Here is a 25,270-nt window from a genome sequence, read left to right as displayed (position 1 = left end):
CATATAAGGACCCAACCACTGGAGCAAGACCAACAGGGATGGCAGCTGGACAGAGGGACGGGCATCCACAGCCCCGGTAAGTCCTCCTCAAGGCCGTACCATGCTTCAGGCTGTTCTCCGGGAGTGACACTGAGGGGAGAAATGGTCTAGCCCATCCACCAAACCCACACTGAGCAAGCACAAGAAAAAGGGAGGGAGGAAGGTGACTAATATCCAGAATTGTTACAATATTGTGTCCAAAGTATCCAGTTTACAACAAAAAGTTATCAGATGGTAAAGAACAGAAAAATACAATCTTTAAGGAGCCCTTCAAGCTGGAAATTGACCACATCTGCTGGAGCCAGAGAACAGACCTTCTAGGATGTGTCACAGAAAAAAGTAACTCAGCCCCAAAATATCAGCTCTTATGCTGCCATATATGCAGATTACTAGGCAATGGGTATCACCTGACATTAACTTGCTGAAATGAATAAATAAATAAAAGCTCCCACAGTGAGGGGGCAGTTCCTTTCCTCCCACCAGGAAAGAAGGTGCCACCTGATCACAGCTTTCTGCGTCTTATCTTTATTTCTTCACCTTCTAGCTGCCCTTCATGGTCACACCCTGGGAACTGCAAGAGCTGCACGTGTCATAGCACTGACCATCCCCACAGTGCAGGCACTGGAACAAGCTAAGGCATTATGCAGCTGCTACATCCATAGTGTTCCAGAGAACCTGAGGAGATGGGGGAGGGGGAGACCACAGTCTTCCAGAGGATCCGGGAAGACCAGGGACCACAGCATTCTGGAGGACCCAGGAAGACAGCAGGGAGACTACAGTGTTCCCAAGGACCCAGGGAAACTAGGTATAGGGGAATCCCATGTCACATCACAGCAGGAAAGGCAAAGGCCGGAGGTAGTCCCAGAGGTGACAAGCATGTTATTGCAATGATATCCACTGCAGAGTCCCTGTGACCTGAAGATGTTTGGCAGAGATCTTACAACCCAAAGAAGAGTATAAGAGAAGGAGAAAGTGCCAAAACCTTGGGAAAACGCAGGATGCCACTGAGCCCAGCTTGGGACACGAGCACCTGTTAGCTGTGGGTCACTTAGTGACCACCTGAGTAACACCAAATCACAGAAGAATGATAAAGTGGCTCTGTCCATGGCACGAGGCTGGTGATTGGTCGGGATCCCTACCTCCTCACCCAAACCTTGGGCACCCGCGGATGGGAGTGGGTGCCAGCCTGGGGTCCTAGGGAACTCGAAGCAGAATCTTTAAAGAGACCAAGGCAAAGCATTGAAGCAAATGCATAATGCTTAAAATCATGCCAATATTATTCATCTCAGTGACAATATTAAAATTGATTTCAAGTCCTACAAGATCCCTTAAACAGCACACTGGTAGGGATTCTGATACTCTTTTTTGCTTTTATTTTATTTTTGGGGGGTGTGTGTGTCCGTCTGTCTGTCTGTCTGTCTGTCTGTGTCTGTGTCTGTGTGTGTTTTGAGACAAGGACTCTCACTCTGTGGCTCAGGCTGGCCTTGAACTCAAGGTCCTTTTGCCTTTGTCTCCTGAGTGTTGGGATTACAGGTATGTCCACCATGCCCTGCAATTCTGGCTTTCTTGAATTCTAGGAATTCTCTCATGACTTCTTGATGTCTTCTCATCAGATATTCACTGGGAATCCAGTTGTGACACTGGCCTAGGGGAACTCCAAGGGGACCAGCGGCTTCTTGAGGCAAGGCCCGCCAGAGTTTAGACAGTTTAAGGCAAACGAATGGTTTTAACCATGTGTCCTGCATCCACTGAGCATACAGCAAGAGAAAGTCTTTGGCTTGAAGCCTTTGTACAGCTCCAAGGTGGCTGGTGGGGACCTTTTGCACCAGCCGTAGCCATGCCCAGCACATGTAGGAGGCCCTACCCTGGTGCCAGCTCACACCTCAAGCCCTGCTTCGATCTGAAGTTAAATTAGAGCCACTGTGCCAGGAAGTCACTGAGGAACCAGGGTCACCTCCTGCCCTGCAGTTACTGGCTCTCCCTGGAAGTGCCAAGATTAGGACCACATACATGGCTGTGTGAAGCAATAGGGCCTCAGGGCATTGCTGGCATCACTTGGCAACTGTGTCACCCACCAGGGTGGGAAAGTGGCTCTCCCACCAGGTACGAAGCAGGCAACACTGTCTGGATGGTCCTGGGCCTCTGAGCCCCCCAAGGACATGGGGCAGCTTTGCTTACTCTGCACTGGCTTTGTCTCCCTGGCCTTGGCTGTACCCAGAGATGCCCCGAGCCAGGTCATGTGGGGCACAGCACGCACTCAGCATCAGGGACACATGCAGGACAGCTGAGGGGACAAGGAGAACATGTCCACATTGGCTGCAGACTCTGCTCTCACCTCTGCTGCTAAAACAGCCCTCAGACAGCACCTGCAAGGACTGCTGAGGATGTGCACCCCAGCAGCAGAGCGTCCAGCACTGTGGAAACCTGTGGCCCAGAGAGGCAAGAGGGGAATGAAGAAGGAGCTCAGTGTGTCACATGTGGACTCCCGCTCAGAGTGTGAGCATTACATCCTGCAAATGTGTGCTAGGAAACATTTAAAATGTTTTAAGTGTTTAAAGAAATCCCAGCACTGCCGATGCAGAAATAATAATGGGGATGTAGTTCAGTTCCAAGGCTGTGGATTCTGTTATAACTCGGGCCCCGGTATAAAACCCAAGGAAACAAGAGTCCAAAAATTTAAGTAGCAAAGGCTTTATTGAGCCAGTCCTGGCGGCACAGCCTCCCCTGGATCAACCCAAAGACTGCGCGCCCAAGACTGGGGAAAGGGGTTTTTAAAAGTAAGGGAAAGTGGGGGGAAACCTGTAAGGCCATTAGACCTGTTGACCCGCATCTGGAAACTGTATTGCTGTCCACTTAGCTCTGACAATCTCGGGAGTTCCTGGTGTTCTTTAAATTACTCCCATCCTGCAGACTAACATTATCTCAGAGTGGCACGTCTGCAGCAATATTTGGAGAAGAAAGTGGAGAGTTAATTATCTCAGGACAGCTTGTCTTCGCTAGTGAGTGTGAAGGGGTCACGAGTTATGAGACGCTGGAACTTAAGTTTTACAAAGACCTGGTATCTAACTCATTTGATACATACAGAACAAAAGGAAAGCACCCATCGGGGTTTGGGCCATAGTATTACCCGGTAATTTCTTTTAAGCTAAGCAGTTCTTAAAATTGGGGCAGGCTCATTTTATGACAGATCATCACCGAGTCGGGGAGAGGTCACCAGAAACCCAAATTCTTTATGGCCCAGATAGGTGGGTGGGGGGAGGCAATAAGGCGCGCTACAGAACAGGAAAACGGCGGGTTTCTATCTTGTGGGAAAAGTAACTAAGGTTAGGTAAAAAGGTTAAACTCATAGGCAAATCTCCCTGCATATAAACAAGTTACTTCAAACAATGGGTAAATTAGTGGGCCTTCTAGTCTTCTTTAGCTCTTTAGCGAAGAATAGAGGCGCCTAACCGTGATTAACAGCCCTTGTTAGCTTGTTTTAGCACCACTCTTCTTGTTTGTAGAGGGCCGCTCTGGTTAACATATCGATTAAGTGAAATTCTTGCAATCCTTTACAGAGGAGAGTATTGCTCAACATATCAATTGGGTCACTTAACATATCAGTTAGGGAAAAAGGATAAAAAAAAAAAAACATTTAGTAAGCCACGGTACAGGTTTGCTATAATACACAAAATGATGAAGCTACTTTCTTAGAGTACAACAGATTCAATCCCCAGTACCTAAAAAAATAAAAAATAAAAAACCTTATGAGTTGGATTTGAGTGTGGTCCTGTGGTAGGGCCCTCGTTTAGCATATTCCAGGCTCTGGGTTTGGTCCCCAGAATCACAAAACAAATCAACTTGTGAATTGTTTACTTCTGGGATTTTCTGCTAATAGGTTCAGACTGCAGTCGACCCCAGGTAACAAAAACCACAGCAAACAAAGTGGTGGGAAGGGATGGGGGGCTGCATTTGGAACTGAGCTTAGTTCTCTCTGAACTCTCTTGCCCCATTGTGGTAGTGTGGAATCAAACTGTCTCCACCAGTTTAAAAGATAAATAAAGGCAAATTGAGGAGGTCTGGGGCCCACAGTGTCCCCATGTTCAGGCTGTGGCTCTCAAAGACCATCCTTGTCACCAGTCAAGTGCACAAAAGCCCCCTTCCCCGGCCTTTCAGCTTTACAGGTTTTTAAAATTCGTGTGAAAGCTGACAGAGATGACTCCTTAGGCCTTGACCATATTCACGTCATCCCCTCTGGGGGCTGGGGGCTGAGGGCTGCCTGCTTAGGGCACTGGAGTCCAGGTGGTGACCAGGTGGTAGGGAAGCAGCAAGTGAGTCAGAACTGGAGCTGTCCTCATACTCAGACGCCCAGTGGCCACAGGGGAAGGCAGGGGTTCTGGATGCTGACTGAGTTCACAGGACTGGGGTCCTGCTGCAGCCCACCATGTGCCAAGGGGGCCCTGGGAGCGGCATCACCATCATAGGAGCTAGAGATGGGTGTGGCCATGATGATGAAGGGTGGTTCCAGGGTGGGCCTTGGTCCAGAACAGGTGTCCTCACAGAAAAGGTACGCTGGGCAACAAGGCCGTGGGGAATGGATGACCACATGGACAGGGTATGGAGTGATGTGGACACTGAATGCAGAGGTTCCTCCTGGGGTTCAGTCTGTTGTCTGAAGCCACCCAGGCCATGGTCATCGACTGTAGAATCTTGGGAGACAGATCCCAATGTCACACATTACACACAGAGCTCACCATGCCTCCAGCAGGAGCATGAAAGGCCATATCCAGCGCCAGCCTACACCCCTCCATGAGCAGTTGCAGCAGCAAGCCTGATGCCTGCGGAAAAGCAGGTGACCAGATTCGGACAGCTGCACTGTAGAATGTACCTTGGTCTCATGGAGGAAGGATACCTGCAATCTGCAGCAGTGATTCCACTTCAGGTCTCTCAACACCAGCATGTGCCTGACATGACAGATCTGCCAGTGACCCTGAGGTGGCCTACAGTTGTGTGCATGCACTGAAACACCCCACCGAGTAATACTATCCAGTGTCACTGCTGACAGACACATCACCACCATCCCCCTCTGCAGCCCTGCATGATGTTCCAATACATGAGGACAAAGTGCCTGACCTAGTCAGAGCCAGCAGACCACGCCATAGCCACACAGGAGGGCTGAGCTCTGGCTGCCAGTGCAGTGGGCAGCCACACTGAACACCAACACGTGTTTCAGAGCGGCTAAGAGAGAGGTCCACCTGCTGTGCCTGCTCAGATGATGATGGTTCTGTGTGTGGCCATGAATCTTCCCTTGTGACAGAATCCTCAAAGCCTTGCCCTACTCCTGACCTGCTCTCCACTTCTCAGATGTTGTCCCTCCAAAATGCTCCCCGAAAGGACTTGAGTGCATGGTGACCTTCCAGGTGCTCGTGTTTTGGGGTCAGCACAGTCCTCTGGAGGCCCACGTGTGCCACCACCTGACCACTTCTTGTCCATGGGCCACCATCTGTTTAACCCGCCCTATTTGCTGTGGCTGAATTTCCACATACTAGTGTCTTTGTGCTCTGGGACCTCAGAATGTGGCAGTGGCGCTGGGCCTTTGAGGAGGTGATCAAGTGGCTGGTTGCCACTTGATCTCTAGCTTCCCCTCACTGTGCACTGTGCACTTTGTGGCATTGGGAAGGTACAGAGGCATGGATCAGTGGGACAGAACAGAGAACCAGGAGCTCTGCTCTCCAGTGTGTGCAACCAGCCTCTGGGAAGATGCAAGTGCAATCAGCAGAGGATGCCTGTCCCCAGATGTGGGGGCTTCAGCCTGGACCTCAGCCCAAAATAACCCAAAATGGATCCTAAACAAACACACCGTGGAAGTCGCCAGAATAACAATGGAGTCACTTTTGTCAAGAACTAGAAAAGTAATCACAGTCCCAAACAAAGCAAGAGTCAAGATGGTGGTGACCTCAAGCACAACCACTTGACAGAGACTATCACAAAAGCCTTTCCTGGACCGCTGCCCCACCTGGACACCTCCATAGGAACAGGTGCCCACCACTGTTGGCCCAGCTTTACATGGAAGCCACCCTTCTTACTGCCCCTCATGGCCAGAGCTGCTGTCTCCAATTCCTCCTCACTCCACCTTTGGACTGCTCCTGCCCAGCCTCCCTACCCAGTCTACTCTGTGGGGCCTCTCAGCACTCTGGGGGACTGGGCCTGCAGACACCTTGGAGCCTACCTGGCTGTCCACATGCAGTACAGCACCACAGATGGTTCAGAGGAAAAACAGGAGCAAGGTTTCAGATTTCAGGACCAGGCAGTTTTACACTGGACATCCAAAGTATGATATGGAGAAGGAAGCATTGACAGTTGGACCTAAACAGAGTCCAAAGCTCTTGCTCTGCAAAAGCCCAGGTGCAAGGGACAGGCAGACAAGCCACAGACCTGGAGGACACATTTGCACACTACAGAAGTGGGCTCCATTGCAGGTGGACTCAACCCATGAGCTGCCTCTGCAGTAACATGTAGCCGGGCATGATAACACATGCCCGCAAGCCCAGTACTCTGCAAGGCTGAGGCACAAGCTCAAGTCCAACCTGGGAAACTTAGTGAGATCTGTTGTAAAACTTTAAAAAAGTATTTTTGAAAGTGGAGGAAGCTGAGGATGTAGCTCAAGGCAAAGGATCTCAGCTCAATCCCCAGTACCACAAAAAGAGAAAAGTATACTCCCAACATCAGTACTTTGGCACCTAAGAATTTACCCTGGAACTTCCTGGTGTCAGCTGACAGGTGTGCCCACCATGGTCACACACAGTCGCAGCCTTCCTTCTCTTTTCAGCCCAGACTGTGCACAGGTGTCCTTTCATGTTCTAACTAGTGCCATTTTGTCACATTCTTTGTGCATTTTGTTGATTTCACCGCTTAAAGGCCTCTCAGTGGGAGCCCAGTGCTACTGTTTTCTGAGGTATCGCTCTACAAGGTCCTCAGCCAGCAGGGGGCGCTCTCTCGGCGCCCCGAGAGCCTCGGAGCAGGGCTGGAGGGGCGAGGAGCTGCCACCAACACTGCAGGGCTGGAACAAGGGCCCCCTCCCTGCTTGCTGCTGCCAGAGGAAGGCGGCCTCCCCCTTATTCCTGTTGCAAGACCCTCTGTTTCTCCTGGGGCCCAGCGCGGTGGAGCTGGTGACTGCAGCTTGGAGCCTCTGAGACCAAGAGCCCAATAAATCTTCTGTAAGTTTCGTTCTTTGGGTGTTTTGTCACGGTGACAAACAGATGCGGACACTGGTCATGCTGGGTTAGGGTCCACCTCATGACTCATCTTACGCTAATCAGCTCTTTGTCTCGGTTCAGTTATCCTTCAATGGTGCTGTGGTGGACTCTGGGCACCAAGTGAGGTAGGCAATGCCCTCCCTGGGCTGCACCCAGCCACTTGATCACCTCCTCAAAGGCCCAGCGCCACTGCCACATTCTGAGGTCCCAGAGCACAAAGACACTAGTATGTGGAAATTCAGCCACAGCAAATAGGGCGGGTTAAACAGATGGTGGCCCATGGACAAGAAGTGGTCAGGTGGTGGCACACGTGGGCCTCCAGAGGACTGTGCTGACCCCAAAACACGAGCACCTGGAAGGTCACCATGCACTCAAGTCCTTTCGGGGAGCATTTTGGAGGGACAACATCTGAGAAGTGGAGAGCAGGTCAGGAGTAGGGCAAGGCTTTGAGGATTCTGTCACAAGGGAAGATTCATGGCCACACACAGAACCATCATCATCTGAGCAGGCACAGCAGGTGGACCTCTCTCTTAGCCGCTCTGAAACACGTGTTGGTGTTCAGTGTGGCTGCCCACTGCACTGGCAGCCAGAGCTCAGCCCTCCTGTGTGGCTATGGCGTGGTCTGCTGGCTCTGACTAGGTCAGGCACTTTGTCCTCATGTATTGGAACATCATGCAGGGCTGCAGAGGGGGATGGTGGTGATGTGTCTGTCAGCAGTGACACTGGATAGTATTACTCGGTGGTAGAATGCTTGCCTAGCATGCTTGAGGGCCTGGATTTGTATCCCAGCACTGCCAAGCACGTACATAAATAAGCCTTTTAAAATGTTTTTTTTTTTTTTTTTTTTTTTTTTTTTTTTTTTTTTGGCTTTTTTGAGACGGGGATCTTCCTATGCAGTTCAGGCTGGCCTGGAGCTCACTTTGTAGCCCAGGCTGGTCTCGAACTCTCAATGATCCTCCCACTTCAGCCTCCTCAGTGCTGGGGTTACAGGCGTGAGCCACCACACCTGGCGCTAAAATGTTCTTAAAGGCTGGAGATTTAGCTCAGTGGCTTAAGTGCCTGCCTGGCAAGTGCGAGATCATGAGTTCAATCACTGGCACCAAAATAAATAAATAAATAAATACAATAAAATGCTCTTAAGTCTTGCATAGGGCTGGAGGCCAACCTCAGTCATACAGCTGTGCTTGGCATGCCCAAGGCCTGGGTCCAAACCCTAATAATCTTTGTAATAATAATTTTTTGATACCAAGGATTGAATTAATGACCTTGTGCTTACCAGACAAGGGCTTGAGCCCATTATTGCTAAATCCCCAGCAACAATTATTTAATTTACTTAAAATGCATACAACTAAACTCATGGAAATACAATTAAATCTGAGGGAACCTGATGAGGACTGTTGCCATTGGTGGAGTTTCCTCAATGGATAGTAGACAGTCATGGGGTACTGTATCATCTGTTACAACTTCAATCACAGTGTGAAGAACCACTCAGATGCTTCAAAGCTCAGGGGGTCTCAGGACACCTAAAGACATGCCCTGCTTGTCTAGTGCAGTGCACGGTGGAATACAGTTACATAACTATGACTTAGCACAGGTAAACACGCACGTACTGGTTACAGCACCATGTGAGACTGTAAACATGATATAATAACCTGTATGAGAATCATATGATAAAGATGCAGGTGGCTCTTACTCTGGCTCTCTGATCTACTCCAGGCTGCCTGCTATTATACCCGATGTCTTGCACACCTGTGTTCTTTAACGTTGGGACTGCACCTATGAAAAGCTCCCTTGGGGCTGGGGATTTAGCTCAGTGGCATAAGCACCTGCCTTGCAAGCAGGCAGTCGTGAGTTCGATCCCTGGTACCGGTAAAAATGAAAAAGACAAAAAAAAAAGAAAAAAGAAAAAAAAAAAGCTCCCTTGGGTCCCCCTGAGCAGGCAAACACACAGCAAGGCAAGATCCACTGTACAGGGTTACACCTGCAGCCCCACCAATCCCATGCCTGGGCCAGAAGCCCTGGGGTGGTGCCTGTCTGCTGATGCCCTTCACCCACCTGCTCACAAACCCAAGGCAACAGGTACCTCACATGCCAGCTGCCACAGCCCCATCACGCCCTCCTCTTCCTGCCACATATGACTGTCCCCCACAGCTCCTCAGCTCAGAGCCACTGCTGCAGGATGTGCTGCGCAGTTTATATTACTGGCTGTCACCACCCAGTGAGTTGGTGGACAGGACATCAAGGGATCAGTGAAAAGTACACCAGTGCTCAACTCCAGATAGGATTTACTATTGTATTTATTTTTAATTAAAATTTATAATGAAGTCTTTTATTTTAAAGGACACCCAATAATTGCAGGTATTTATGGGTCACAATGTTTTGATACCATGTGGGCTGATCAAGTCCAACTGGAACGCTGCATGTCCATCCCTCAACACGTACGACTTCCATGTGGAGGACATTCAGAGCAAACATATCCCCATGTGACACTAATATGCACCAATACATGCATGCATACACGAGATCTTTAGACAGAAGGAAGCAAATACATAGAAAACATGTGATAACACATTTGTCTCTCGTAGCTGCTCTGAGATGCACAGTACACTAGTATTCTTGGTTTGCCATGCAGTGGGACACAGAACACACAACTCCTGGCCAGCCTCTGCCCACATGCCTCAATCTTAATGCCTGTCACCCATAGAGTCCCTGCCACCCCTGCTCAGCTGGCACATCTTTGCCATCAAGAGAACACAGAGGAGAACCACTTGTTCCTCTCAGCACAACTGGTGCCCAGCCCAAGTTAATGTCATCCCCATGAGACAGATCACTAATGGTCAACTCGGAACCTGGCTGAACTGAGTCTGCATGGTGCTGGGTATAGTGGGCTCACCTCAGGATCACTGCCAACAGCATAAAGAGAGAACTGGAGGGGAAGATGGTGTGCTGTTGAGTCTCCTGGAGGAGCTTTCATGCTGGCTTCCTGATAGGAACTCAGCTGTTTTCATTGTCAAGAGGAGCTCGGTTGGTTGAGGATGGCTATGGGTCTCTTAGGGGGAACTCTGATACTTATTTTGAGCATCACTTCCTCCTCCAGGACAGATCCTTCATCCTCCTGGCGCAGACTTTCCAGCTTCCACCTCTGAACTTTGGGCCTCCCCAGAGCAGATCCTTGATACAGATTCAAATTAGACATTGTGGGCTGTAGGCTTCCATCTGGACTCCTGGAGGACACTGCCATGAAAGCCAGGATCTTGTAGGGACATTGCTGTGGGGTCCAGACCTTCAGCTGAATTCTTTGGGTCTCTAGTGTGTGGACAGATCTCCCATACTCTTTTGCATTTGACTTTTTGGTTAATTATAAAGGAATCCTATAAATTGTGTCCTGTATGAAATTTTTCCCTTGTAAATCCTGACTACAACACTACAAAAATTAAAGACAGGAACCCTGAAAGTATTGGCCCAAGCAGACCCCTCCCTCAAGTACACGCCAGCCCAACATTCACTCTGCCAACCAGATAAAAAGGAGGGCTGGGGTGCGGGTCAGCGCTCGAGTGCTTCTCGGCATGCACAGGACCTTTGATTCCATCCACACCATGGACCACCCCAGCAGCCACACTTGCACTAGGGAGCATGCTCACTTCATTGCAGGATGACTGGTCAGCCACAGGTCATCTGAGGTCACCCAAGGTCAGGTCAGGGTGAGGTCCTGGGCACATTCGTCACAGAAAGCACTCTGGTAGTTTGGGGTCACTTGGACATCCACAGTCAGCAACAGGCAATGCACTGCCGACTGTGTGCCCACCATGTGGTACTCAGGCCCCTCTGGTTTTATAGACACATAGCTTATGATTTGATGCCATCTGCTTTCATAACTAAAGGTTCCCTACATCACAGAAGGCACAGGCATGCGTGTGCACACAGGTCCACCCCCAGCTGGCAGGACGCATCACACAGAGGAGCTGCCCGCCTGGCCTGGCCCCTAGGTGTCCCAGCAAGGCTCTGGGCAGGGTGACAACATGAAGGCCGGTGACCAGGGACAGTGAGGGGGGTACATGCTCCCCACACACCTGTCCCCTCCCACTCACAGGCCAGGCAAAGCAAGCATTGCTGGTTGGTCCTGTGGCCCCTGGCCAGCAGGCAAGACACTGAATTCCCAGAGGCAAAGTGCTTGGTTCCACTGAGCCAGGCACAGGGCTCACCTCCTTTGTCATCATCCACTGTCCCAGGACAGGGCTCAAGGGGCTGCCAAAGTGCAGGCTGGAACCTAGGCTCATTTGCCTACAGTGTGTGGATTGTCCTAGAAAGGAACCTTCAGACAGACATCAACAGTTTATCAAGCAGGATCTGTGAAGTGCTCGCACAGAGGGCTGGGGGTCTGTTTGAAGGCTCAGGGTGGCCCCCAGGTGTTCTGGTCCACTCTGCTTCTGACCTGCATGGGTTGTGTTAAAATGCACACAGTTCATGTAAGCTTGAAGCTGAGATTTGCTGGCACCCCAGGCCTGCCCATGGGGCTTAGGAACTCCTTTTAGAGGCAGAAAAGTAAGAGTAACTTTCATGTCCTGAAGTAGCAGTTTTTCTTTAAAAGTAGTTTTAATATTACAATTTTCCTTGACTCTTTTCCATCCTACTTCAACGTCTCTCCTTGGTTTGATGCCTTCTGCACTACCCACGCTGCCTGGGGCCCAGCTCCCCTCTCTCCCCCTTCCCTGCGCTCCTCCTCTCCTGTGGGACTTCAGGCTCAGCCTAGCCACCTGCATGCAGACCCAGTGAGGAGGCTGGGGTCTCCAAGGAGGGGGCTGCTGTCTTCCACCTCCTACCCCAGCCCAGATGGTCGGGACACCTCTCTAAACCTCCTCTCCCACCCTAGCTGCTGGAATTTGGTGTGTCCCCAGGCCACATGGGCACTAAGACCACAGGGCCCCTGCCCCGCACAGGACAGCTCAGGGTCACCTGCTGTCCTTGCTCCCAGCAAGAGCGGTTCCTGGGTCTGGGCTACCAGATCAGGCCAGAAATGACACCTGGCCTTTGAAGGAGCTGCTCGTGGACACACTTTAATAGTCACTCTGGGAAGGATGGGTATCTTGCAGAGTGCACAGCAACCCCATCAGCACTGCGAGCCCAGTAGAATCCCCACTAGCTCCATGAGGAAGGCACAGTGGTGAGCAGGGGCCCAGGACAGAGCAGACAGAAGGGCACAGGGCACTCAGGAAGGGCACAGATGTCCAATCGGCAGGATCTGAGTCCCCATTCACAATGACCACACAAGTCCCACCCCAGATGTATTTCCACCTATGCATGACCAAAACAATGACCTCCACTGTCTCCCTAGCCTGCCAACCCTTCCGCCTACCGCCCTCTAAGTGGGGGACAGGTAGGGACTGCTGAGCCAGACAAAGAGGAGTCAGTGGGCATGCAGGAGGCTTGGGCTCTTCGCTACATCCACAACCACAGCCCTCCCGGGCAGAGAGTGCAAGGCACAACATGGGCCAACATGTGGGCACCTCTCCAGGCAGTGCACAGCAGAGGGACCTATGGCCAGTAGGAGCTGAGGTCATCCAGGCTACTTGGTGGCTGTGGGCCACCAGTCTGGCACAGACACAGTGACAGCCACTGGGTCTCTCTCAGGGGTCTTAATGTGGAGGGGTCCCTTGATTTTCTCCATGCGCAGCAGGGCCAGCCCGAGGGCCCCCTGTCCAGCCCTGAACTTGCCGGCAGCCTGTCCCGACTCGGTCAGCACTGGGGTGCCAGGCCTAATGCCCCCAGCCGGGAGGTGGCCAGCCAGATGCACAGGGAAGAGGCGCTTGCGGATGACACCCATGTGGTGGGTGCGTGCAGTTAGTTCCTGGCCAATGTAGCAGCCCTTTGTGAAGCTCACACCATTCATGAAGACCAGGTTGGACTCCAGGGGTAGGGCTATGCCTGGGGGCAGGTCACGGACCCCCTCAGGGACACCTGTGGGAACGAAGGACACCAGAGGTGAGGGCACTGGCATAGGTGACCTGTCCTGTCCTTTCCCACTGCCACACTGCTACCATACCTTGCTGGTATCGGTGTGCATGGTAATCCCGGGGGTCCCCCAACATGGAACCAGGTACTAGGTCTGGGCCTGTGTCTTGTGTGAGGAGCCGCCAGCCCATGCACACTGTCCGGGGGTCTCGGGTCAGGATGCTGGTGGCCTCAGCCCTCTCCTGCAAAGACACTGCCTGGCCAGCCCAGGCAACAGCAGGCAGCACAGCCCACACGCAGCACTCAGGCCACGGTTCCACCTTAACCTTACGTCGGATCCGGTACAGTGCCAGGTGCTGGGGCAGGGTGTCCAGTGAGGTGCGGTCACACTCCAAAAGGAAGCTGGGGGACTCAGGCACACACTCAGGAAGCCTGCAAAGAGAGATGACATGGGAGTGTGAGGGACACAGTGGTCATGGGGTCCCCAGTGTATGTCAGTGTCCCCAGGGCACAGGACTCCGAATCACACCTGAACTTTAGATCCTTGGCAAAGTGACACCTTAATGTGGTTGTCCTTTGTGGTTGCCCTCCGTGGGATGGGCCCTGCTCAAGTCCTTTACACACAATGTTATAGCATCTGCCCTGGGTTTATATACATCCTCCTGTACATTGGGTCAACTCATGGCCACATCACTTACAATTCCTAACACACTGGAACATCAGATAAACTGTTGCTTAACTATATTGTTTCAGAATAATGGCAAGAAGTCTGTACCCATTCGGTAAAGATACACTGTCTTTTCAAGTATTCCTAAGTAGCTCAGCGCAATGCTAAAGCTATGAAAGCCTGGGATGTGATACACATACACTAAAGTCACCATTCTCTTCTCAGAGCCCTGCAGCCCCACCTGGAGCAAGCCTTGGGCAAGAGTGGCTGCATCATGACTGTGTCTGGATGTCCCCTAAAGCCTCCTGCAGTCATTGTGGGGGGTGGGGGGGAGGATGAGACTTGCAGAAGTGGCTGGATCTAGTGTGTGGTGCTGGGATTACGGGTATGTGATTGGCTCACTGACTGGTTTAGCACCATCCTAACTCTAGCACCCTAGAAAGAGTATAAAAGAGCCAGAAAAAATGGTCTTCCACTAGGCATGAATTCTCCTTCTCTGCAAACTCCCTCTGCCCAGGAGCCAGCTGACTGTGGACTGAACCTTATCCCCTGTGAGTGTCAGCAAGGAGAGAAAAGTAATTATGATGGACTGACAGGAGGGAGGGCACCACAAGCCAGGAGTTCGATCTAACCTCACTCTACCTGGAGCATCTGCTCCTAGCCCACAGAGCCTGAGCCCAGGGTGCCACCTGCCCATGAAGGTAAGGGATACACAGCCTCCACCTACTTGGGCTTCCAGGAGGAGACCCCACCACACAGGACCCTGACCAGGGGCAGAAGCTGGGGGCTCTAGGGAGCTGGAGGAGCAAGAAGACCAGGCAGCCAAGGCCTAAGGTCCATATATCCTGCCAAGGACCCGGCAAGGACAGCAGGCAGTTCCGAGGCGCCCAAGGGCAGAAAAGATTCAAAGGATCTGGTTAGTCCAACGCTTGCAATCCTTCACTTGGAACAAAGTGCCAGGAAGGTAGCTGGGCTGGTCAGGGGACCCACCAGCCTTCACCCTCCAGAGATCACAGCTGCTCCATCCTCAGTGCCGAGATCTGGAGACCTGCGCTAAACCCGGGTGTGCAGTGGGCACAAGGCCCACCCTGGGGAGAGAACCAAAGAACGCTAAGTCCACCCGCACCCCACTACAGCAAGGAGACCCGAACGACTACAAAACAGCAAATGACGCCTAGCTCCTCCTGTACGGCTTCACTGCCTCAGAGAGGCAAACTCCACAGATTAAAACGAGATACCCGGGAGACCATGTGGCGATGACAACACAACACCAGACACGGCCGGTGTAGCCTCACTAGGAGACGGGCTTGCACGCGGCTCCTGGAGGCACGCACTGAGGCAAGGTGACAGGGCCGAGGGAGCTTGCCGGAAAGTACCCGCCGTGAGGTCACTCAGCATCTTTGTGTGCAAGTCCTTGGCCGGTCCCTGGCGACTTCCACTGGGAGCCTCTGCGTGGGGAGGGTTGGTCTTCCAGGAGCCCTCCCACCGCCCGTTCCCAGCCCTGCTTCGGGCCCCCCTCGGGGACGCACCCCATCTCCACTAACCGGTATACAATGACGTCATAGAGCGTGCGCCCCTGCACGTTCAGAAAGTGCGCATAGGTCGCACGCGCGGGAGGCGGGACCGCGCTAGCGGCAGGACCCGGAAGCGGCAGCTCATTGGTCAGTAGACCCTGCAGGAAAGGCGCCACGTCTGGGCCGCGCACGCGCAGCAGGGCGCGCTCGTGTAGCGGGAAGCAGGTCCAAGTCGCTCCGTCCGCGGAGGCGCCCCCTAAACATCTGGAGCCGTGGGACAGATAGTTCCTCAGAGCCGCGTGAAGCTGCCAGCGCCAGGCCAGGCCGGCAGGGCCCACAGTTGCGCCTCGCAGCAGCGTCGCAGCCGCCATCTTGAGCACTACTGAAACGACGCAGAGCAGGCGGCACAGCGGCCCCTGGTGGGGGCCGCCGACATTAAGAAGTGGGAGGAGCGGGGGCGGGGCAAAGTGGGCGGAAGGGTTGGTGGACAGAGCCACCTGTCCCTGCCCTGCGGGCCTCAGGCCTCAGGCTCTCTACGGGTACCCTGCAGCTTAGAAGGGCCTGTCTGTGACCCTGAGCACCAGGCGGTGGGTGGGATTGAAGATGATGCTAAAGAAGCCTCTATCCAGGGCCCTGGTGGTTGGCACAGGAGAACAGTACATACAGTGGGATTCCCTGGCCCAGGAGCTGGTGGGATGCGTATGTGGAAAATGAGGGCGTTTGGGTGGATCTGTGCTGGAGGCTCCTGGTGGCTGGGGTGAGCCCGAGGAGCCCCAATGGCTTGGGAGTCGAATGGGGCATTCTGAGTACACTAACTCTACAGGGTTCTTGCTAAAACTAGAATTTTTTGGGGGGGAGGGTGTCCAGTATTGTGGATGAAACCTCAAGCCTTGCATATGCTAGGCATGCGCCCTACCATTGAGCTACCTCCCCAGCTCTTTATTTCTTGAGTCAGAGTCTCATTAAGTACCCAGCCTGGCTTTGTGCATGTTGTGACCCTCCTGCCTCAGCCCCTCGGGCAGCTGGTTTATAAGTGTGCATACACTAGCCAAAGACTCTGTCACAGCTTACTATCATCCCCGTGGGCTAAGGCTGGGCTTTCCATGCACTAGAGGCTGTTAACTTTGGACAGTTGAAGACCAGAGGTAGCTCTCACAAAAAAAGACTGTATGTTGGCTCCTCGGCTGTCATTGGGCCCCAGCCCGTGCACAGGCCTTCTGGGCCCTTCCTGCCTGTCTGAAGGCCTTAGCTGGCTCTGGACCCTTCCCCATTGGCCTGGCCTGTATTTGGACAGAGGCCAGGCCAGGAGCCCCCAGAGGTTCCTAACCCTCAGTGCCCTTCCTTCCTAGTGGCCCCCAGTCGGGGCGCTGGAATGTGCAGTCCTGGCAGGCTGCTTCTTCCTCTCTTTGGGCCAGAGGGTGATCTCTTATGTCCACAGGGCAAGGTTGCATTCCTCCAGTCTCACATCAGCCCAACCCTGGTCAGGGAAAGAATTTGACTCCCCACCCTCACCCCTGCAGACCATCTGGCAAGAAGGCCAGGTAACCACCCTGTGCTGGAGGAATGTAACAGGCTGCTTAAATGCTGATAGGCTCAAATGAGAGGAAATGGAGCTCAGCCCCACATTCACTCTGTCAGTGACTCACTCCCCTCCGGGAGAGACGTCCTGGACCTATTGCAGCAACCCTACCAGCACCATCTCCAGTGGCCCTGTAGCCACCAGTACAAAGCTTGGGGCCTGGGTCACTGCCTCCATGAGGGAGAGGGGACTTGGCAGGCTGTAGAGGCCTCTTGTCCTCAGCAACTTCCTACAAGGCCTGGAGCACAGCAGACAGAGGATGGAAATGGGCTGGCTGGGGGTCCAAGACCCTACCTCCCAGGGTTTCCTGTTTTTCTCTCCATGGGGCTTCCCCCCTTTTCTGGGGTATCTTTGAACATGGTCCCTCACCCCAGCCCTCTACAAAGTCCCATGAGCAGCAGCCAATTGGCTGAGGCCATGGAAACAGATGGAGCTGAGACAAGAAGGCTATGCCCTGCTATGGACGGGGCCCACCAGCATGATTGATATGAAACAGACAGATTCAGATCCTGTGTGCTGGTTTCTCCCTGTCCCGTTGCCATCAGTCTCATCCATTGTTGGGCTTCTCAAAAAACTGGCCACTCTGCACAGCACAGGGCCATGGGCACCCAGGTATCTGACAGACCTTGCCCTGCAGCTCACAGCAATGGATTGTGTTAAAGGAAGCCACTTAGCTGCTAGTGCAGAGACAGAGTGACTGTGTAAGGAAATGGAATGGCTGGTTCATTACCACTGTAAAACTCCCTGGTCATCACACTGTACCTTATGAACATGCAACATCATGTGTCAGTTAAAAATTTTTAAAAACATTCTTGGGTGCATGTGGGTCATTCCCCATGAGATTGGCATTTGAATGAATGGTCTGAGGAAAGCCCAACATGGGCCTCATCCAATCAGGAAAGAGCTGAGGAGAACACACAGGTGCCTGGTCACTAGGCATGGCTGGCCATCATACCTCCTGGCAGAGTACTCTCACTGCCCCAGCAGCAGCTCCTCCAGCCTCAGAGTTCAGATACAGATTGAAGGGCTCTTTCCTGGCAGGCGCTGGCCATAACCCCCAGTTGAAGAGACATTACTCTGGCTCAGGATCTGCCTTCACTCTCAGGCTGCCCTTCCCTCACTGCCATCTCTGGCTTCCTGGGCCAGAGAGCAGGTAAGTGGCCCTCAGCTTGCAGCTGGCATTCCACAGGATCAGAGGTTGGACTTGGCACTCCAAAGGGCTTGGCCCCAAGGCACAGACTGGGAGTGGGGAGGGGTTGCAGCCCAGGGAGTTACATGGGGCCTTCACTGGGGTGACTCCTGGCCTAGAGTAACTGGTCTCCCCCTAGCCTTCCTCCATGTCCCTCATAGCCAACCCTTCCAGTGTCCTAATACTTCCAGTGCTGGGCAGAGTACCTGTGCCCCTGAACATTGGACTGACCTTGGGCCTGGCTGGTCTTTGTCTCCTTGACATCTGTGTGCCCCACCCAGGGCACTTCCTGGCACTGAGTGGCACCATCCAGTCTGGTGACTTTCAGGGACTTGGTCTGTGGGCTGTCCAGTCTGTCCCTGAGGAGAGGGCTTCAGCCAGCCTGGAGCTGAACTGTGTCCCCTGGTGGCCAGAAGGGGACACATGTCACACCTGTTTGCCCACATGTATGCAGGAACCCACTGCCACACATAGGCACAGATAGTTGGCACATCAAGGAGCTGATTCCCATTCAGACACTAGGCATATGCACATACTCTGTGTAAACAAAGTTGGCTTTATTTCCCTTCCTCATCTGAAGCTAGCTCTGCATCAGGAAGGGCCAGAAGCCATAAGCAGCTCCGAGAGCCCTGGCCCTGCAGCGCCAAAGCCAGAGATCCTGACCACCACTATGGCTGTCCATACCACAAGGCACATAGATGTTCCAGCACAATGGGTAAATCAAAGAAGGTGCGGTCCTCTTCAGCCCTGGCTCACTCTTGGTGCTTGCTGAGTCTCCAGTGCTTGCTGGGTGCAAAGGCCTCCAATTGGCCTGGCCTGCCTGGGCTTCCCTTTCCTGGTAAGGAAGATCAGGTTACCCTGCTGTGCTGAACGGAGTGGGGCGAGGGGAAAGGGGGACTGTTTTGCAGAGAAACTGATCTATTGTTATAGGGAGTGGGCGGGGACAGCACAGTCCCTCACTAGTGACCTGACCGGCCCAGGTGTCCTGCCTGGAAAGCTGCAATGAGGTGTGACGACGGGCAGGTGACCTGCAGTGGGAATCCCCAAGGCTCATTCTGGCTCAGGATGTTCCTGGAGAGGCTGCTGGTCATCCTGGGCCCCAGCTCTGCACAGCCCTGGGGATCACGGTAGGGACACAAGCAGCCCACGCATGCCATGCTCAGATCCACACAGTGGTTTTGCCGTCCCTGCTGCCCCCGCTGCCCTGCTCTGAACCTGCCTTGGGCTTGCGGCTACGGTCGCCCATGGCGCCCCCCGAACCCGATGCGTTGCTACCAGAGCCCGATGCTGGGGCGCCCGCCCTCGGGGGCCCCCGGGAGGCGGCGCTAAGCCCGGCGCAGGGAGGGCTGTCGTGGTCGTGGTCGGGGTCCCGCAGTGTCCGCAACCCCAGCTGCGCCAGGCTTGGGTCGACCGCACGCACCACCAGGCTGTAGTCGGGCGGGCAGGCTGGGCCTGGGGCACCAAGCTCGAGGGCGCAGGGAGCAGGGCGTGGCGGGGCCGGGGGCGAGGTGGTTGCAGACACCGCGGGACCGCGGCGCACGCGCACGGCATCCTGCGCGCTGCCCAGGCCCAAGTGCGCCATCTCGCAGAGGTTGAGCAGCAGGCAGAGGCAGCTGACCACGTACATGACCAGCAGGAAGACCGTCTTCTCAGTGGGCCGGGACACGAAACAGTCCACCACATGCGGGCAGGGCCAGCGGCCACACGCGAAGGACGGACGCACTGCGAAACCGTATAGCAGGTACTGGCCCAGCAGAAAGGCCACCTCCAGCGCCGCGCGCGCCGCCAGTTGAGCCACGTACGCACGCATCAAGCCCTCGCGCTGGATGCGCCGCCGGCCGTCGTGCTGCACCCCGGGCCCCACTGCCCCCACTGCGTCTCCAGCACCCGTCTTGTCCTCTGCTCCGGGTGCCACGGGCTCCTCCTCCTCCTCTTCCTCGTTGTCCTCGCCAGTGCCTAACCCCAGCATGGGCTCTGCCTCGCCCGGCTCAGGCCAGCCCGGCGGGGCCACTCGACGGGGAGCTGGGTGGCGGCGCAGTGCGCGCTTGCGCTCCTGTTCTGAGGCGCGTGCCAGACGGTGCACTGCATAGCCCAAGTAGAGCACCGACGGCGTGGAGATGACCACAATCTGGAAAACCCAGAAACGCACGTGCGACAGCGGCGCAAAGGCATCATAGCAGACGTTGTCACAGCCTGGCTGCCGTGTGTTGCAGGTGAACTTGGCCTGCTCATCAGAGTAGATGGACTCTCCACCCACGGCCGTGAGCACGATGCGGAAGACCACCAGCACGGTGAGCCAAACCTTGCCCACGAAGGTGGAGTGGTTGTGAATCTCCTCCAGCAGCCGCGTCAGGAAGCTCCAGCTCATGTTGGTCATGGGCGCGGGCGTGGGGGACCTGCACACAGATCTGGTCAACATGACCTCCTATTTGTACACCCCGGCCTACCAAAGCAGCCCCAAACCTGCTCTTGGCCTTTCTCCTGGCCTCCTCTACCAGGGAGCACCTACCTGACTGAGGGCTCCGAGTGCCAGTCCTGGAAGGCAGCTGGGGCATTGCCTTCTCCAGCAGGAAAGCATATGGCTGCCCCCTCGGCCGAGGGGACACAGACTGGCCCCACCCTGCGCAGCAGCCCCTCCTCACACCTTGCACAGCAGCTCAGGGGCCTCTGCCTCCTGAACCACCCTATCCTCTAGGAGCTCCTTGCCACTAGGTTGCCTCCACCACTGCAGCCCACAGCTTGCCCTCCTTGTGTAGTCCCACTCCAGGACCGTGTCTGGGAGGCAGCAGGCAGCTGGGACACTCTACTAGCCACAGCCCAGGCCAGCTAGGCCCCAGCAGGCATGTGCCCAGCATAGGCTTCTACAGCTCCCTGATGCCATCTTGCCTTATTCACCTAGATGCCGGTACATGCTCCTGGGTAGCTGTGGGGCAGAAGCCCCAAAACCACGACAGTGTCCTTCTGCCCTCCCTTGGACTGGCCTGGGAAGTAGTGGCAGTAGCGGCAGTAGCAGCGGCAGTAGCAGCAGCAGCAGCAGCAGCAGGTGTGGGGCCAACAGCCGGAGCCATGAGCTCTGCCTTTTATGTATCTGGGGCCCTGACACACCAGAGGAAAACAGGGCAACCCAGGTTCCTGAGGAAGCAACCCTGCTTCCTCACATCTGTGCAGCCCCCTTGGGGTCACACACAGATGTAACCTTCCTGTGCATGTCTGTACAGATGCACACCCACATGTGTGCTCACATACGTACAATGCAAAAACACCATTACACACTTGCACAGACCCTCTTGGCACGAGTAAGCAGACCTATACACACTTGGCACTGACAGAAACATCTGAATTCAGATGCACACCATGTGCATACATGCTCACATAAGCATTTGCAGGTACATACCTGTGTACAGATGTAAAGGCCACATTCATATGTGTGGTATAAAAGACATGCAGTCTTGCATATAACATGTATGCACACTCACAGCCCCACATGCACTCCCACATGGGCACACAGCCTGCACCTTCACATACAGACTGGCAGTGCTTAGCCTTTGGCCCACTGCATCCTTCTGCTGCTGGCAGGCCCGGCAAGCATAGAGGCCCCTGGACCTGCCTGCTCCTCTGAGGAAACGCCAGCTGTCAGGCTTGCAGATTCCCGGGGTAAACACTCCTTTATGGCTGACTCTCATGAAGCACGCAGTGAGGGAGATGTACGAAGCTCCAGCTGACTGCCCTGGGTAACCTGTCACATGGACACATGCAGGCAGTCTCGGCCACAGCTGCGCGAGCCTGCCTCTGGAGCTGTGGTCCCAGGGCTGGCCGGGCAAAGCCCAGATCCATGCCCTGCACCCAGCTGCCTCCCCCGTAGTAAGTGGGTGTCTGCCAGGGCCCGAAAGCTGAGTGTCAGACCCAAATGCCTACCCACCGTGGGTAGCTCCGCATGTGAGACTGCCCACCCCGCACTCAGGTTAGCAGCAAGCCAAAGGTGCAGCCACCCTGCTCCTGCACAGCAGGGCCTGTGCCATCACTGCCCTCAGGTCTCAGTTGTTCAGGTCCTGCTCTAGGAGCTTGGATCCACACACATATACTGGGAGGGGCTGCCTTACGCCACCCCTCAGCAAGGTGCCCTCCCTCGCCTCTCTGCACACCACATATTCCTACATGCAAGCATGTCTGTGCACACCAGTGTGCCAGGCCCCTCAGGTCTGCTCAAGAGCTGCCCCACTGGGTAAGGCTAGCTCCCAGTGCTGCCCTGTCCCTGTAGCAAGCTGCTGCAGGGATGACAGGTCATAGTGGAGACACAAGTGTGAGCTCATGTCCTGCCTGCCAGTTTCCCAGAGAACATGTGCGGGAGACCTGGAGACCACAGGATATGGAGACCTGTGGTCCACTGGAGGAGGCCCTGAGGGCTGTGAGCCAGAGCAAGGAGGAGACAAGAGGACACCACAGGCTGCATGTGTGCGTGCTCACCCCAGGTCACCTGTACCCAGGGATACATGCACTCCCAAGAACAGGCACACGCCCGAGAGTGATGAGAACATGAGGCTGACAGGGAGCCCCCGTGGCAGCTTACAGGCTAAGGGCTGGATGTAACTTGGGGGGTCAGTGAGGAGGTAGAGCCCCACACTGCAGAGGAGACATACCAGTGCAGGACTGTGAGTTCTTCCATAGGCTGGGTTCAGAGGGAAGGCACATGGGACAGGGGGTGACCAGGTCAGCAGCCAGGCAGTGCTACCTAGGCAGTCTGAATTGGCTTTGTGCCCTGAGGTCTTTCTGAAACCCATGAGCACTGGCAATCTCACCAGAGCAGTGCCCAATAGGGGTTCTTGCACAAAAACCTGAAGCTATACCGAGAACCCTAACACTCAGCCTTACTACAGGGGAGGCAGCTGGGTGCAGGGCATGGATCTGGGCTTTGCCCGGCCAGCCCTGGGACCACAGCTCCAGAGGCAGGCTCGCGCAGCTGTGGCCGAGACTGCCTGCATGTGTCCATGTGACAGGTTACCCAGGGCAGTCAGCTGGAGCTTCGTACATCTCCCTCACTGCGTGCTTCATGAGAGTCAGCCATAAAGGAGTGTTTACCCCGGGAATCTGCAAGCCTGACAGCTGGCGTTTCCTCAGAGGAGCAGGCAGGTCCAGCCACACTCAGGGTGGCCTGGACAGGACTTAGGGAGCAGGCAGGTCCAGCCACACTCAGGGTGGCCTGGACAGGACTTAGGGATCCCAGAGTTATGGTAAAGCACAAGCATTGCTATCGTCCACCAGGTCTGAGAAGGGGTGGCTGCAGGGACCCTCTGTGTTTACCCTGGCCATGTACCATGTATACCCCACAGTGACACTGGCCCAGAATCTCCCTGTGACAGAACTGAGCAGGGGCCTGTCTGCTGGGAGCAGAAAGCAAGCTGGCACCTGTAGCCCATTAGTGAGTGGCATGGCTACCTGTGGGTGTTGAGGTGACCAGGCAGCCCAGTCCTTCAGGGGTGGAGACTGTAAGACCCTGCCTGCCCTGGGCCTGAGCAAGGATCCCACCTACCACCCAGGGGCATCCTTTTCTATCTGCCCAGAGCCAGCAGGGCATCCAGGGCTCAACTCATCACATAGGGCCAGAAAATAATGGAACCTTAGTCTCTGCCAAACTGTACTTGGATCCTGGCCCTGTCTGGAGCACAGGCCCTCCCCCAACCCCAGGAAAGCATATTAGAGCAAGGTCACAGCTGTCGCCCACGACATTTGCCCTCTGCCTAGCCACCCACCTCCACCAGGAACTTCCTGACTACCCAGTAAGAGGCAACAGCCTGAGCCCTCAGCACCTGACCTCAGGCCTGGGGACCTTAAGCTAGGTCCGTGGTCACTGCCCATTGGTTCTCTAGGCTGCCTCACTACACTGCATACAACGGACCCCATTTCAGCCTCCCTCCTCACCCCGCCTTCCTGCTCCCTCTGGTGGGATCCTGGGAACTTAAGGCACATCCTTGGAGATGGGAGGTGGGAGAATACACAGGCCCATGACTCTGGACAACTGGGCAGCTGGCACCTGAACCTGTAAAGTGGAACTGGTCTTTGGCAGCTGCCCCCAGGGCTCCTGCAAGCTCAGGCATGGTGCAGGACCCTCACCAGAGTCCCTTCCCTCCCAGGGCTTCTAGAGGGTAGGGCTGGGGGAGGCAACCAAGGCAGGAAAAGCCCCCCCCCCCGCCTGCTGGGCCCTTCTCAGGCCACTAGGGAGGGCACTGTGCTGGCAGTATCCCTGCTCTTCCCGCTGCCTGCTGTGACAACCTGTGCCTCAGAAGCACAGCCACACGGCTTCACACCAGTAACAGTGACAGGCCTGCTCTGCCGCCAGACTTAGCTGCTCAGTGCAGGCTTGTAGCTGGGGCACAGCAGGCAAGGACAAGTACCTCAGTGTCCCCTGCCCCAGCTGCTGGGGACACAATGAACATCCCTGCTGGCCAGCCAAGACATGTCTCACTGACCTAGGGACCCCATGTCCCTCTCTGCCCATGATGTCCTCAGAACCCCTAGAGGCCTGGTGGAGCTGCACTGAGCACAGTTCCAGGTCACGTCTCCCTAGAGCAAGGGTAAAGCTGGGGGTTCCATACAGCCCCTACCTTCTCTAGGCCAGGAAACAAGTCTTGGGACCCCTCCTCCTGCAGGCTGGACTCTGCTGGTCCTCTTGGCCCTCATGAGATGTGAGGCCAGGGCCAAGGCCAGCTCTCGCCACCAAGCACAATAGGGGGTGGGGGACGGGCCTTCAAGAGCCCCATTGTTCACTGCTGGGCCTGGGGTCTGAATCCCTGATTGTCCCATGTGGCTGGAGCAACAGGGAATAGAAGCTGTTCCAGGTCTTCCCTCCTTGTCCTCTGGCCTTCCCTCTCCATCCACCTGACCCTTGGGATGACTGAGGACATCTGTCTCCCAGTTATCTGCACCTGGATCATCCCCCCAAGCCAATACCTTCCCCACAGTGGGTGGTCCTGGACACACACCCTACAACCCCAGCAAGGGTGTATGGCTCCAACTTTGGCCTACTACTGCCTGTGGCCTGAGGCATCTACCAGCACAGGAGCAAGGAGGCAGCCCAGGGGACCTCCCAGGTGCCTGGTCCCT

General features: G+C 54.8%; 2 protein-coding genes across 8 annotated transcripts; both read right to left on the bottom strand.

Moving 5' to 3' along the window:
• Window positions 1-9,553: 9,553 nt before the first annotated feature.
• On the bottom strand, window positions 9,554-15,821 carry Iba57 (iron-sulfur cluster assembly factor IBA57). 5 transcript variants are annotated; one of them, XM_005006940.4, is made up of 3 exons: window positions 15,420-15,821; window positions 13,315-13,655; window positions 9,554-13,229 (listed from the first exon to the last, which is right to left on the bottom strand). In XM_005006940.4, the coding sequence occupies exons 1-3, from the start codon at window positions 15,773-15,775 to the stop codon at window positions 12,838-12,840; spliced, it is 1,089 nt and encodes a 362-aa protein (XP_005006997.1). In that variant the 5' UTR covers window positions 15,776-15,821; the 3' UTR covers window positions 9,554-12,837. The 5 variants fall into 5 exon arrangements, with proteins under 5 accessions (XP_005006997.1, XP_003477183.1, XP_063088906.1 ...); XM_003477135.5 differs by having other exon boundaries at window positions 15,435-15,820; XM_063232836.1 differs by lacking the exon at window positions 15,420-15,821 and adding an exon at window positions 15,129-15,413.
• Window positions 15,822-18,708: 2,887 nt separating this feature from the next.
• Gjc2 (gap junction protein gamma 2) lies at window positions 18,709-25,182 on the bottom strand. Of its 3 annotated transcripts, none has more exons than XM_063232835.1 (2): window positions 24,772-25,182; window positions 18,709-20,580 (listed from the first exon to the last, which is right to left on the bottom strand). In XM_063232835.1, the coding sequence occupies exon 2, from the start codon at window positions 20,547-20,549 to the stop codon at window positions 19,332-19,334; it is 1,218 nt and encodes a 405-aa protein (XP_063088905.1). In that variant the 5' UTR covers window positions 20,550-20,580; window positions 24,772-25,182; the 3' UTR covers window positions 18,709-19,331. The 3 variants fall into 3 exon arrangements, with proteins under 3 accessions (XP_063088905.1, XP_005006996.1, XP_063088904.1); XM_005006939.3 differs by having other exon boundaries at window positions 18,709-20,568; XM_063232834.1 differs by lacking the exon at window positions 24,772-25,182 and adding an exon at window positions 20,682-21,810 and having other exon boundaries at window positions 18,709-20,568.
• Window positions 25,183-25,270: the final 88 nt, after the last annotated feature.

This window comes from Cavia porcellus, unplaced genomic scaffold, assembly GCF_034190915.1.
Source record: "Cavia porcellus strain 051 isolate PalLab524CR breed Dunkin Hartley unplaced genomic scaffold, mCavPor4.1 scaffold_21, whole genome shotgun sequence".
Lineage (NCBI taxonomy): Eukaryota > Metazoa > Chordata > Mammalia > Rodentia > Caviidae > Cavia > Cavia porcellus.
Note: the sequence above shows the minus strand (reverse complement) of the source record. Positions and strands in the feature narration are given on the sequence as shown.

What these genes read in the sequence shown, in the direction of transcription:
- Gjc2 (XM_063232835.1), bottom strand. Translation starts at nt 20,549, where the DNA reads ATGACCAACATGAGCTGGAGCTTCCTGACGCGGCTGCTGGAGGAGATT.
- Iba57 (XM_005006940.4), bottom strand. Translation starts at nt 15,775, where the DNA reads ATGGCGGCTGCGACGCTGCTGCGAGGCGCAACTGTGGGCCCTGCCGGC. An exon ending in TACCGGTTAGTGGAGATGGG is followed by an intron (nt 13,656 to 15,419) that starts GTGCGTCCCCGA and finishes CTCTCTTTGCAG; the next exon opens with GCTTCCTGAGTGTGTGCCTG. An exon ending in TGCACACCGATACCAGCAAG is followed by an intron (nt 13,230 to 13,314) that starts GTATGGTAGCAG and finishes TCGTTCCCACAG; the next exon opens with GTGTCCCTGAGGGGGTCCGT.